The sequence below is a fragment of the Pinus tabuliformis genome, chromosome 1_2, assembly GCF_031772625.1.
Source record: "Pinus tabuliformis cultivar Carrire ecotype Pingquan chromosome 1_2, CPIR1, whole genome shotgun sequence".
In the NCBI taxonomy this organism is placed as follows: domain Eukaryota; kingdom Viridiplantae; phylum Streptophyta; class Pinopsida; order Pinales; family Pinaceae; genus Pinus; species Pinus tabuliformis.
In genome coordinates, this window is record NC_142298.1 from 1,237,681,876 (window position 1) to 1,237,696,743 (window position 14,868).

The 14,868-nt window shown below is 40.8% G+C and overlaps 1 protein-coding gene across 1 annotated transcript in view; it reads right to left on the reverse strand.

Annotated features, from left to right (window-relative positions):
* Nucleotides 1-14,868, reverse strand: part of LOC149210713 (uncharacterized) — a 294,028-nt gene that overhangs the window by 164,797 nt on the left and 114,363 nt on the right. The window contains 3 exon segments of the mRNA XM_089396762.1: nt 10,068-10,141; nt 10,323-10,401; nt 10,762-10,806. Coding sequence (XP_089252888.1) covers nt 10,068-10,141; nt 10,323-10,401; nt 10,762-10,806 — 198 coding nt within the window.

Genomic DNA, 14,868 nt, shown 5'->3' on the forward strand with positions numbered 1-14,868 from the left:
ATTAAATTCTTTTGGACACTTTTCCCTAGGCCAAAGATCAAAGCCTAAGGGAACCACCTGTCCTCCGGTACCAAATTTCAACACTCCCTCTTACCGAGGAAGGTGTTCCTCACCACACCCATCTTGTCCCTGAAGTAGACATGCTTGCCCCGTGGTAAGGCTTTGGTAAGGATATCTGCAACCTGCTCATCAGTGGAAATATACTCAAGTTTCACAACTCCCTTCTGAACATAGTCTCTGATGAAATGATATCTGATCCCGATATGCTTTGACCTGCCATGAAATACTGGATTCTCCATGAGTTTAATGCAACTATGATTATCACAGTAAATCACTGAAGGTCTCAACGGTTGACCAAATAAGCCAAACAACATCTTGCGAAGCCAGATAGCCTCACAACTAGCTAGACTGGCTGCCATATACTCTGCTTCCGCTGAACTGAGTGCTACTGACTGCTGCTTCCGGCTGAACCATGACACTACTGCTGAACCCAACCCAAAACAACACCCTGAAGTGCTCTTCCTATCAGAAGCACAACCTGCCCAATCAGAATCAGTGTACCCTGCCAATCTCACTCCATCTCCCTGCCTGTAGTCCAGACCATAATCCACTGTCCCCTGCAAGTACCGCAAAATGTGTTTTGCAGCCACCCAGTGAACCTTCCTAGGCTCACACATAAACTGACTCATCGTGTTGACTACAAAACAGATATCTGGTCTAGTGTTGACCAAATACATCAAGGAACCAATCAGCTACCTGTACAATGTGGGATCCACCAACTCGGAATCCGAAGCATGAAGCTTCTTCCAGTTGGTGATCATCGGTGTCGACATGGGTCTACAATCCTCCATGTGGAATCTGCTAAGGATGTCCACAATATACTTCCCCTGCCCCAGGAAGAAATGCCCCTCCTCCTGCCACACCTCCAAACCCAAAAAGTAATGCATCAAGCCGATGTCCTTCATCTCAAACTCCGCCGCAAGATCTCTCTTGCAGTGCTCTATGAGTCTCTCTGCACCTGTAATGATCAAGTCATCCACATACAGCACCAGAATGAGAGGCTCCTCACCAATCACAATAAAGTAAAGGTTCGGATCTGCCTCACTCTTTGTGAAACCAATCCCCTGCAAGTATGCATCTATCCTGGAGTACCAAGCTCTGGGAGCTTGCTTCATGCCATAAAGGGCCTTCTTCAATCTGCACACATGGGACTCCTTCCCATGCACCTCAAAGCCCTGTGGCTGCTCAATGTACACCTCCTCCTGTATGAAGCCATTGAGAAATGCGGTCTTCACATCCATCTGGTGGATCTTCCAACCCATCTCTGCTGCTATCGATATGATGGAGCGGATCGAAGTATATCGAGCCACGGGAGCGAAGGTCTCCTCATAATCAACTCCCTCTACCTGGGAGAACCCTCTAGCCACAAACCTCGCTTTGAATTTCTCAATGCTGCCATCTGCAGCATGCTTTACCTTGTAAAGCCATCTGGAAGTAACCATGGATTTGCCCTCAGGCCTCGGCACCACCTCCCAAACATCATTCTTCATGATAGAAGAATACTCCTCCTGCATGGCCTCTCTCCAGACCTGCTGGCTAGCTGCCTCCTCATAGCTAGAAGGCTCAGAGTCAAGGATGCTGGTAACCATCGCCATATAACTACAAAACCTCTCAGGTGGTCTACTCTCTCTGACCGGCCTCTTCGGCTCAGCAACAGATGTGGCATCTCTCAAGGTGTCCTGAAGCCACTTGGGCTTCCTCTTCCCTGAGCGCACTTCTCCCACTGGAGAATGAAACTCCTCCTCATCATCATCATCAGTAGCCTGAACTCCTGACTGTCTGTCTGTTGTCCTCCTGCCTGCACCTGAACCTGTAGAAGCTGAGGTACCGTGTGAACTGTCCATCAGTGGACTCCCTAGTGAACTGCCCTGTGAACTGCTCTGCATGCTGCCCGGAGCACCACCCCTCTGGCTCGGCGAGCCACTGCTCACTGATGGACCTGACATCCTCATAGATGTACCTCCGGATCCTCCTGATCCCTGCCCACTGGATCCCTGTGACTGACTCAACTGCTGCTGAGGGTCTGGCTGATCCAGATACTCTAACTCCCGTGGCCTCCTAAAGGCCCTGTCCTCCTCGAACTTCACATCCCGTCTGACAACAACTCTCCTCTATGCAGGAATGTAAATCCGAAAGGCCTTTGAGGTCTCACTGTAGCCCACAAAGATACCCTTCTCTGCGGTGGGCTCTAGTTTGGTCCTCTTCTCCAAAGATATGAAGATGACCAATATCAGGCTTCTTCCCAGAGAAAGCCTCCTCCGGAGTCATGTGCCCCAAGGCACGATGCGGACTCCTGTTCTGCAAGTAAACAACTGTGTTGCAGGCCTCTGCCCACAAGAACAATGGCAACCCCTGATCATGTATCATGGCTTTGGCAGCCCCTATGATGGATCTGTTCTTCCTCTCCGCAACCCCATTCTGCTGGGGGTTGTAAGGAACAGTGAACTCCCTCCTAATGCCTGCCTGCGCACAATAATCAACAACTCTCCAAGGGTGTACTCTCCTCCATTGTCCGACCTCAGGGACTTGATCTTTCGACCTGTCTGAGTCTCCACAAGAGCTCTGAACTCCTGAAACCGCTTGAAGACCTCACTCTTGGTCTTCAAGAAATAAATCCAGGTCCTCCTGGAGTGATCATCAATGAATAAGACATAGTACTCATATCCACTCAAGGAAACATAAGACATCCGACCGCTCACATCGGAATGAATCAAATCAAGTATCCTCGTCGCTCTGCTGTCACTGCTGGGAAAAGGGGATTTGGCAAACTTGCCCATCGCACAACCTCTGCAAGTATCAAAGTGATCAGTACTGAAATCTGGCACACCTGTAGTGATCTCCCGCAATGTCCTCAAGGCTCCATGATACATATGTCCCATCCTGCGGTGCCAAATCTCACACAGCTCAGAACTGCTAGCTCTGCTGTCGGTACTACTGCTCAATGCCAAAAGGGGTTGGAATGCAAACTTGTACACCTTTGCATGGCGTACACCTATCACTTTAGCTGAATCAGCTGGAGTGCCCCTGGGATACATCAACACCTGTCATCCCCTGAACAGTACCTCATATCCTCTGTCCTCCAAAGCTGAGACGGATATGAGGTTCTTCCTCATCCCTGGCACATAAAGAACCTCTGACACCTTCAAGGGAGGTTTGGACTCCCTCTGAAATGTCACTGTCCCCACCCCGACTGCTCTAACAACTCTGTCATCACCGAGTACTACCTCGATATCAGTGCCACTCTCTGAAAGCTCTGAGAAGTACTCACGGACTCCTGTCATGTGACGTGAAGCCCCACTATCCACATACCAGATACCTGTAGATGCTCCGCTAATCGAGGGAAAAGCATGCTCCCTCTGAACATGTGTGGCAGGTGATCCTGCACTAGAGGACTCACACGTAGTGAACGCAAACTCTCGGTCAAAACGACCAGCAAAGTCCTCAATCTCTGCTGAAGCTGCCACGTCCTGGTTCTTCCCCTTCTTCTTCTTCTTCTCCGGACACACAACTGCATAGTGTCCCATCTTTTGACAATTCCAACACTTCACCTTGGAATAGTCCTTCTGTGAGTTACCCTGTTTACCTTTACCTTTGCCTTTGCCCCCACCACTGCTTGTGGAAGCCTGCTTCTTCCCTTTGCCTTTCTGGCCTCCTGCCACCAGTGCTATGTCCTCATCCTGCTCAACTGGCTTGGCTGCCCCAAGCTGTCCTTTCCTGATCTCTGTCTGAATACAATCATCCCAAAACCTCTCCCATGTGGGAAGGGTCTCACGTGCACAAACCCCATCAGCAAAGTTCAACCATGAACAGGGGAGGCCATTCACTGCAATACGCACCAACTCAGTGGATGGAATGGCCTCTCCAATCGCTGCCAACTCATCTCTCACATTGGTAATCTTTGTGAGATATCCAGCTGCACTATCATTCCCCATCTTAATGTTCTTTCAGCTTCTCCTTCAGGACCATCTTCCGGTTCTCATTGGTACTCTGGTAGAGATTGGACAATGCTGTCCACATCTCATGGGCATTGCTCTTTCCTCTCACATGAATGCAATGGTCTTTGATTCCGTCTAGAATCAGCCTCTTACCCTTATAGTTCTTCTTTTTATACTCAGCCAACTGAGTAACATCAGTGGGCACAACAACAGGGTTCTGTGCGGTATGCACCATGATATCCCAGACTTCTGCCTCCTCAAAGATACTTTGCATTCTCTCCTTCCAAACACTGTAATTTGTATGCCCATCCAACCTATCATCCACCCTCAATCGCAATGACATCCTGCTGTCCTAAAACTGAAAAATAGCACTGCTGTAGTAAAGATAAAACTGCTGTTTATGAAAAAATCAGCTTGCTGGAATTTTCTGAGTGAAAAATCAGCAACTGTAATTTTTCCTTTTGCTGTCCCAAACTGCCCTTCAGCACTCAAGCTCTGATACCATGTAAAAATTTCTGTTTTCCCACCCCGGTTTTCAGTTTCTCCTTATTTCTCCCATGTAGTTAAATGCCCATTCCCATAACCATACATTTAACAGACTGAAAAAAATAAATATTGCTGAAAAAACACAAATTCTGGAAATTTTTCAGAATGCTGGAAATTGCAGAATTAAAAATCAGCAATCAAAAACAGCCATTAAAACACTGATATTTTTGGTCAACTTGACCCTGGAAAAACCCCCTACAACTCTTGGGGAAAACCAGTTTGAGAGCTCTTCTTTATTTCTAAAAATTGCCTTTTTACAGTGAGAATTATTCAACAAAAAATCAGCAAGCAAATTTACAACTTATCTCCTTTCCCGTGCCTCACAGCAATCTAGAAATTACAGCAAACAGGACAGCAATAAATGCTGTACGGCCTCCGTTTTGTGTGCAGAAAAATCAGTAAACTGCTCCTCGATTTTTGTGCAAAAATCTGCCTTTCACTATGTGCTGAATCAGCTGTACAAATCTGCTCAACTGCTGCCTTGGAATGTGTGCCAAGTTGCTGTCTCCTTCTCCTCCCTGCTCAGAAATCTCTCTTGTTCTCTTGCTCTCCTTCTCTCAATCTGCTCATGAAAGAATTAATGACCTTTTCCTCCTTTTCTTCCTTTAATATAACTCCAAGTGACTTTTGGGTGATCCAAGTGACTTTTGGGTGATCTCTAAATCCAATGGCTGAAATAGATTTAGATCAATGGCTGAGATTAAATGCTCATTTAAATCTCACTTTCTATTTTTTAATTCTCCCCACTTTAATAAAGACCCACTTAGTCATTTATTTCCAAAGTCACTTTTCTTTTCTAATTTTTCATTGACTTTATAAAAGTCACTTTAAAATTAGACTTAATAACTTTATCACTTAAAGTCACTTTTAAATTAGATTTAACTTTGTAAAATTATAAAGTCACTTTAGGAGAAAAATTAAATTCTTTTGGACACTTTTCCCTAGGCCAAAGATCAAAGCCTAAGGGAACCACCTGTCCTCCGGTACCAAATTTCAACATATATGACAATTTAAGTTTGAAGTTGGCAATTATAACTCATTAGTAATGAATTATGAATATGATGCTTCATGAAAGTTGAAAGTTGTTTCATTTCATTTCATTTTATAACATTTCATTTCATGTTAGATATTATTTGTTGTAATGGTTACACTTAGCTTACAAGTACAACTTTGGTGATCAATGATGATAAATGTTATATATTGAATTTTGAAAGCTTGAAACTTTAAGATTGATGAATCATGAGACTCAATATGTTGTATGTTACTATGTTACTAACTTGCGGACGTGGTTGATGAACATTATAACTTCTAGATGATTGTTGTTATATGGTTCAATCTATGCTTTTTTATGTTTTTTATATCTAATTCATCATTCTACATGTTTTTGTTGACATATATGTATCAAAAATTAAAAAATATAAAAAATATATATATTTTTAAAAAGTCGCTCCAGGATTCGCTCCCAAACCGGGAGCTTCTGAAAATGGTCGCTCCCGCTCCCAAGTAACATTGGAAAAAAGTGATTTGTCGGTGTATCTCCAGCTGCTCACTCTCATTAGGGACCGTGCGCACAAGGCACTCAATCAATCCATCTCTAACCTCCCCAATCAAAGCTTCTACCTCCGGAGCTTTATAATGATACCTTGGGTTCAGAAACAACCCAACTGCATGTATAGGGCAATGGAGTTGATTGTTCCATCTTTGATCAATGATTTCCCAAATGGGCCCATTATTAGGCACTTTATCCCTGTATGTTTCCTTTATTTTCTCCTTTGCCTGATCCATAGCTTCATAAATGAAACCCATAGCCAATTTTTCCCCATCCACCAACTGCAACACCTTACCTAGTGGCTCAACAACCTTCACAATCTCTGTTGCATATGGGAAATTCTCCTAAAGTGACTTGGAATTTAATTTAACTTTAAGAGAAATAAAGTTAATGAGAAAAATTTCCTTTATTAATGTCAATGAGAGATTAAAACACAGCCATTGGATCAAGAGGGCCCAAGATTAAATACCATCCCTTGATCATGGAGGCTAGGTGAAAGGTCAAAGGACACCCTTTCTTGTCCTTTATAGTGGCACAAATCCCAAGGAGGAACTCCATTCTTTTGTTGAGTGACAGACGCAAGTGAAGAGAGAAGGTTGAGTTGAAGGGGTACGAGTTCCTGATTACAACAGTCAAGTGGCATAAATTTCAAAACAAGAGTGTTTGCATGAATCCCATGGCAGTGTGAAAATTAATTGCAAACCATACAGTAGAGAAATGGTAGTCCGTACAACAGTCTAGAGGCACGAAAATCGAGGCTGTGAAGGGGCCTGAATTTCTGATAGTGGCATACCATACAACAATTGTTTGCATGCTTTCCAAGACAATTTTGGTGCTGATTGTCATTGCCCAATCTGTATAGGTTGTGCAATTCGGACAGCAGTCGGCCTGCAATTCTAGGCAGGTAATATAGTGGATTTGGCAGCTGTTTTGTGGCTCGAAAATCAAGATAAGTCTGCAATTCCATTGTTGGGTGTGTAAACTCCAATTTCTGAAGAATAATAATAAAATCCTCCATCTCCCAAACTGGTTTTCCCTCCGGAGTTTTTCCAAGGAATTTTGTCCAAAAGTTTATGAGTACAATTTCATGGTTTGCTGAGTTACTTGTTGATTTAAAAGTTCAGAATTTGTTATCTGTGTTGCTGTTCATTAAAATAGGAATTCAATTTGCGGAGTGAATGCAATTTTGAGAGTATATCTTTTATTGGAATTGCAACCTGGGTGTTGACAAATGTTTGATGAAAGTTCTACAAGAGAAACTTGAATTGTGGTGAATTTTCTGAGTGGTTATTTTACAGAAAATATGTGTGCAAAGTTTTATTTTTTTTTTTTATTTTTTTGAATGCCCTTCATGAGAACTGCCAATGGTTTGTATTAAAATATACCTTAAATATCTTTCTTCTCATTTTATGGTTATACCTTCAACAAAACTCTGAGAATGGCCAAAGGCCTGATTAAGGTCAATGACCTGTAGATCAGAGAAACCCTAAAAATCATTAGCCAAAAGCCAGATCAAACAAGGTCTGATAAAGGAAAGTGGCCAAAGGACGGGGTCAGAAAAACAAAGCTTTGATACCAAATATGAAAACAAACCTGGCTCACAATTAAATATCCAAACGACTTGGAATATAAAGTAATCCATTGAGGATTAAAATAATAATATATTGAATAAAGTATGAGAAAATGGTATGATAGCAAATGAAGGCCTCCTATATATACCTAGGCAAGAGTGCCCTTTCATGAAAGGCCAGGTCCTTTAGATGATATATGACAGCCATGTTCTTTAAAAGATATATGACCTTTCATTATTACTAATTGCACTTATTAATTATTATTTAATAATGTTTATGTTTTTATATTTATTGCACCCCACTAATGCCATACAAGTTCAACCCTCTTTTATAACTCCCCAAAGTCCAAAAGGGGCAGCCTGCTCATATAAAGTATATGTTGATGTTAGGTGGCTGTTGTGAGGTGAACTGCTGTAAACATCCAAGTAACAGCCATAAATATAGCTGGAACTCTTACATAGGAGGGGGTCAACCTCTCTATAAATGAAACAAGCTCATCTGGTTCCCCTGAATTCCATTAAAAACTGATCATGTTGACTTCATTCAAGACAAGTGAGCTGCCTCCACAAATAAAATTTCTTAAATCAGTGGTCTGACCAATAATAATGTAATGCCCCCAACCACTTAGGAGGCTTATGACGGAGTCCACTAGCCTAGTGTGGTTCCATTAGGCTAAAGCAAGGAAAAAAATTAATAAGGGGACTCGAAGAAAATTATTTTCTTAGACATATGGATTTCAGAACCCGTATCCGTTTCAGTGCAACTTCGTCCAAAATTAGCAAAGAGGAAAGATTCAATGAAGTTGCCCTCCTTTGCCAAAAATATTGACCAGTCATTTACCAAAAATAGAATGGAAGTCAAGAAGCCAATTTAGCTAATTGTCAAACATACTTAAGGAAGGTGCCCAGAGTTTTCTTCATGAGAAAAAGTTGGAACGATTGCCATATAGTACCCTAAAAAGCCTCCATTCGCTCATTCCACACCTGCCATTGGAACCAAGAGCTTAGCGCCCCCACCTGCTAAAATAGCACTACTAAATATGGGCATGCCAAAAATAGAAATCCAGCTCGCGAAAAATAGAAAGATGAAAAGTGAAGGGAACTAGTCAACTACTAAATATAGCATCCCTAAAATTAAGCACTGCTAAAATAGCAGCATCTTGCATGTAAAAGAAATCAGTCTCATTGGACTCAATTTCAGCAAGGAATCAAATATAAGCTTAGAATCATCATACAAGCCCTGAAACCATATCTGCTTAAAATAACAGTATCTCACATATTTCCTAGAAAAAGTTCAGTTGCATTGTGAGTTTGCAAGGATTCCAAATATTTGATCACCTTTAACCTGTGGACCTCAAATTTGAGCTCCTAGAAAATAGGAAAACTACTAAGGATACCGATTTCCACCAAAATTGGTGTGTATACCTGTGAAATGTGTTTGCCTTTCTGAAACCTATCTGGTCTCTATGAAACCTGATGCACCTATTCACTTAATACCAGCATAGTGAAAGCTAGCTAGCCCTTAACCCTCCAGTGCATTATTATAGTGGGGTTAACACTATTATATTAGTCTTGCTCATGGAAGTACTGGTTAGTTACTTCCTTGAGAGCATTTTCATAGACATATTCTTACTCTCGTATAAGATGACAAGGGCATCATACATTTCCTTAACAGTGTTCTTTGCAATGTGAGTGATTAGATGATCCTTCACCAAATCTAGAATGATCCATTCTACTCTGACCAATTTCCTAGCATGCTAGGTCAAATCCTTCGGATCACTAGGAAATATCACATCCTTCTCCAAATGGTAACACAGTTCAAATTCCTTCCAAGAGAACGTGCAGCCTGCACTTCACAAAGTTGAAAGTGCATCCAACATAATCTCTGAGACTGCAATTAGACATGACAGGAACTCTTCAAAAAACCACAAACAAATCAACAACTATGAATCAAATCTGCAACCTATTAACAGTGTGGATCGCATTTCTTAGTTACACAAAATATCACTCCACTACCTAGAGGAACTAGGCCATCACACCCCACAACTGTTCACAAGTTCAGATTTGCTTCACTTACTAAAGCTCAGGCATCCCACTGTTGAAACCCTGTAACTCCCCCTTACAAGTTGTTGTTCTATCCATACATGGATTCCTGTAAAGTTTTATCAAATGTGCTCAAGTAAATTTCTCAAACCATGGTAAGTAGATTCTGCACTCAGAGAATAATTAATCCTAAGTAACTATAAATCTGAAACCCTATAAAATATTTAAAACTGGTTCATGTATTAAGCAGATGTAGGCAATTTGAAGAAAAGTCAATTGTTTTTCTAAACACATTTGATGTAACAACTCACACATAAATACCCATAACTTATCTGACTTAATGCCCAAGATCAAGTTCTCTTACTTCATTACATATGCAATGTCCTTTACAAGAAGCTTCTGCATGTACTTCAAGATATAAGAGATAGCTGTGAAAACCTGGATATAAGCAACCAGCATCAATTACAAATTATCCATGTTATACTCACATTTTTTAAAACAAATAATCAACCAGACAAGAAGTAAACTTTAAAACCTGCCTACATAATGAAAACGAAATCATGAAATTATGGCTTCTGAACAAAGACAATAAGATTGAAGATACTGGATATACCATCACCTGTTCAAGAATTTCAGGATCTCGATCTCCACCAGATTCTAGAAGGTTTCCCATGGTTTCCATCAGTTTACGGAGAAAACTGCCAAGACAGGTCAAAAATATTGAAAGAATGAACTGTGATGTGATATAATCACACCAATTATTCAGAATGCTTTGATACTAGTATCATAAACTGGATGTCTTGCAATGCACTGTAGAATCACATTACAGTAACGGAAAGGAATGGATACATGTATCTATTAACTCCTTAAAATGACTCCCCAAAATAGTATTAAACATAAACATGAATTTTAAATGCCAGTGACACGATATAAAATGAATGTCACAAAACAATTGACTTGCAACCGTGCATAAATGAGATCTAGATAGATCAATGGATCACCTAATTGCAACATGGGAAACTATACTTTTTATCCTTCCAAAAAAAAAAAAAACTTACGGCATGAACTCCTCACGCAAATCCCTTGACAGAACTGCAATCAAACTGCAAGAACATAATTTAATTAATCAGAAGAAATTATTAATATCAAACATGTTGTACATGGGATTTCTAAAAGAACATACCATTAATTAGAAACACCGAAGTTCTGAGATAGAGGATTATACAAAAGAACAGGAGAGCAATTAAATTAAGAAGCAAATAAAGTCATCACATAACACGAACAGAACAGTTATTGATATTGAATAAATCAAGCTTTGGAAAAAACATGCCATTGCATTATGTGTATGTTTAACAAACACAGTATACCATACAAGCAATCACACACATAATTGTTAGTATATTTAACATAGAAATATGATAAATAAATCCACCCACACCTCTCATTCTCAAGGGTATGTCTATTGATTTAGCAGGCAGACTCAGTCCAGTCTGAAGCTTGAACAGCTCAACTTTTGACACTCCTCTTTAGAAGGGCAAAAGTGCCCATTTCAGATAATTCTTTAGTTACCTCCCAATGGAAGTTGGAGCACATTTTTCCTAGTGCTGTTTTCATAGTGAAACCCCCTCCAATACACTGCTAGGGGATGACTAAAACATAAAACTTATTGGGCACGCAGCTACTACAGATTTTCAACAGCTACAGCAGCAACTAGGACAAGGTTTATCATTTCTCTCAGCTGACATGAGCTAGATAAAAATTTGCAAGAACAAAGATACATCTCATATATTTCATTCATCAAAATGCTTCTTTTACATATGTAAGCAATGTCAAAGAGATAGCTCAAGGGCTTCGCTGATATAATTGTGCCAGCAGGTGCATGGTTCAAATCCCTCAAGTTAGGTGCACTAGTCTACACCAACAGGTTTGCTAGGTGTGAAAATTTCTACACTCGAAGGAACCCTACTGTAGCAAATATGAATCTAATTCACCTACTTGATTTTTAATATACATTAACCAAGTTATTCTTCTAAATACTGAAGCAGATTACTTCTACAGCCTACACTAATAAAATATTTGATCTCATGAAACAGAAAACAGAGCAAAGAACAAGATACATAGGACACACTTATTTTTGGACACAATAATCCCTGGAAAAACCCAATGCGGGAAAACCGGTGCAGCAGTTCTAAGGGTTTATTATTATGCAGGAGAAATATCTTAATACAAATCTTGGATGCACGTCTAGAATTCCTTTACAGAGAATATACTGGCAGAAAATCTGACTGAGTTTTACCTCACATCACCCGGCAGAATTCCGGCTGATCCGGCACAAGACTGGCTAACCCCAGCGATTTCTGTGCTGGCTCTGCATCAGCCCTGCGTCACCCTCTCTACCCTTTGCGTCAGCTCTCCCAGCGGTTCCGGCAGTTCTGGATTCTGCACGCCAGGCAGCTTTTCTGTGTCAGCTCTCCCCGTTACTGCGTTGCCTCTGCGTTAGCTCTCCCGGTTGTTCCAGCAGTTCCCCGTAGTTCTGGTTGTTTCGGTTGTTCTAGATTCTGCGTGACAGGCAGCATTTCTGCATCAGCTCTCCCGGCTACTGCGTTGCCTCTGTGTTAGCTCTCCCAGTAGTTCTGGTTGTTTCGATTGTTCTAGATTCTGCGTGACAGGCAGCTTTTCTACGTCAACTCTCCCGTCTACTACGTTGCCTCTCTGCAAGCTCTCTCTACCTCTCTATTATGTATTTTCCAGAAAGTCCTTCTCCAGGATTCTCTCTGCCCCTCAGCTGCAAGATCTCCCCAATCGATTTTCCTCTTGAGAACTTCTCACCTCAAAAAATCGATTTCCTTAATCTCTCTATGTGTGTTTCCAAACGAACCCCAACCCTCCATTTTATACTTTTCCTGTTGAGTCTTCAACAACCGAGATTAAGTCTCTAATCACCAGATAAGATTAAAACATGACTTGATCTGCCTTCTAGACCATTCTCACCCATATTTTGATTAATACCCATTAACATTTTAATTTCCCTAAGTTAAGACTTACGAACTCCAAAAATATTAATTATTTTAATAAAATACAATCTAGGTGTTGTTTCACCAAACAGTTTATGGGTTCTTTAGAACTCATGTGCCTTAGCCTCTCCACCAATTTTTAAGGCTAGAGCACTTCCGATGCTACCAAAAACTAACACTCACTCTTAGAGAGGAAAGTGCTCTAGCAACAATGTCCACCTGCATGTTGCTCTGTTTCTGACAATGTTCCACCAATGTTCCGGGACGAGTAGACGAGGGGCGAGGGGGCGCGGGAGTGGCCTATGCAAAAGTTTCCCACCATTTTTTAGGAAACGTGGGGGAGCGTCAGGGTCTTAAAAACTTATAAATATAAGATATAATTTATTAATTGAGTCCACTATAACAATTTGGTTTGAATTGAAAGAGTCAAAACATAATGATAAAAAAAGAAATGAAAAAAAATCCTTTGCTCCTAAAGTTAAAACTGTTTCTATAATCTATTCACTCAATTAATAGTCTAGACTCTAATACCTTCTACGTTTAGGAAAGAAAAGGATATAATTTAAAATTTTAAACCTATGCTCAATTGTTCTGTAGTCTGCACATAAATGATAAATCTCTCAGCGCTGTCAACGTGCCCTGAATTAGTTACAAACTTTGCTTCAGATCTCTGAAGATGCCATTATTTTGCTCTAAAAGGGAGACCGAGAATCATGACAAGGTCTATTGATAGCAAGTGAATTCAGATGTATAGAAGACCTCGACCATTACAAACTTCCTCTTGCACAGTTTGTATTGAAGATCAGATCCTAAAGATGTAAGTGATATGCCCAAAATAATAAAATATCCAGACCTTCAACCTCCTTTAAGGCTTTAAAATTAAAACTAGTAACATAATGACTGGCTGGTAAGTTACATCCCATTGAAATCTTGGTTTATAGAGCTGTGTTTTTAATATGAATGCATTTCATCCATGAAATTGAACAACTTCCGACAAAAGGCCGTCATATGAAAAGTTTTAACTTAAATATATGCCCTTGGTACTAGTTTAGATAGGTTCTAAATAACAATATCGCGTAAGGATCTACAGGAGTCTGGAGATTATACAAACAAGCCAGCAAGTATACACAGGTCCACATCTTTTGTATTGTTAAAACTTAAGTTACTATAGCGAAGTTCTAGAGCGAGAGAATTTATTTTTCACGGATTCCATAATAGTACTTTCAAAGGGTCATTACACTATATACACATTGAGAAGCTGCATTCAACTCACACTCTTCAGCACAGTCAAGTTTGGTTGACACTGCTCTGAGACAGACGCTGTGATGATTGCCCAAACTTCATTCACATGCCCAATGATTCAGAAAGGGTTGTTGTATTGTGCAATGATAAAACCTGCAGAATATATTTAAAATCAAGACAAGGCCGTCATATGAAAACCAGTGTGGCCGTAGACAAGGTCGGCATATGAAAACCTGTAGAATATATTTAAAATACTAAATTTATAAGTGAAACATGGAAACCTGGTTTCTTTTGAGAAAGTTGCATTCATACTGAAATTAAAATATTTTGACACAAGGTTAGTTGGCGTGACTTCTATGTTTTGGATCTCATCGCAAGAGTAAAATCAAAATGTCAAAGCAGAGGTGCTCCATGGAACCATGGTGACTCCACGGAAGAATTGATGGCTGGAAGAAAATATAAAAACATGGAACCTCCATCTGTAGATTAGTTACGATAGCATCGTCGCTTAAAAAAAACAGCCGTCAAGACACACCAAAGGGAAACACCCCCTCAGGAAAGGGAAACGTCCCCCTGGCATGTCCCCCTGAGTTTCCTCATTTTTGGGAGCGTGGGGTACTCGTCCCCAAGTCCCGGAGCGCGGGGGAGCGAGGAAACTAGACCCCTAGGGGGGGGGAGTCCCCGTGGAACACTGGTTTTTGAAGCACCTCCTTTCCACTGTTGTTGCCACCAACACTGTGTTGTTGTTGCTTCTGCATTGTTGCCCATGACACTGCCACCGCTGCATTTGTACTACAACTCCCTCTCAAACGCTGCATCTGTAATGCTAGCACTACAAATGTAACACTACATCTGTACTGCAACTCAGTTGCTGAGAGAAAAACATCCAAAATTAGCTTAACTTAACTG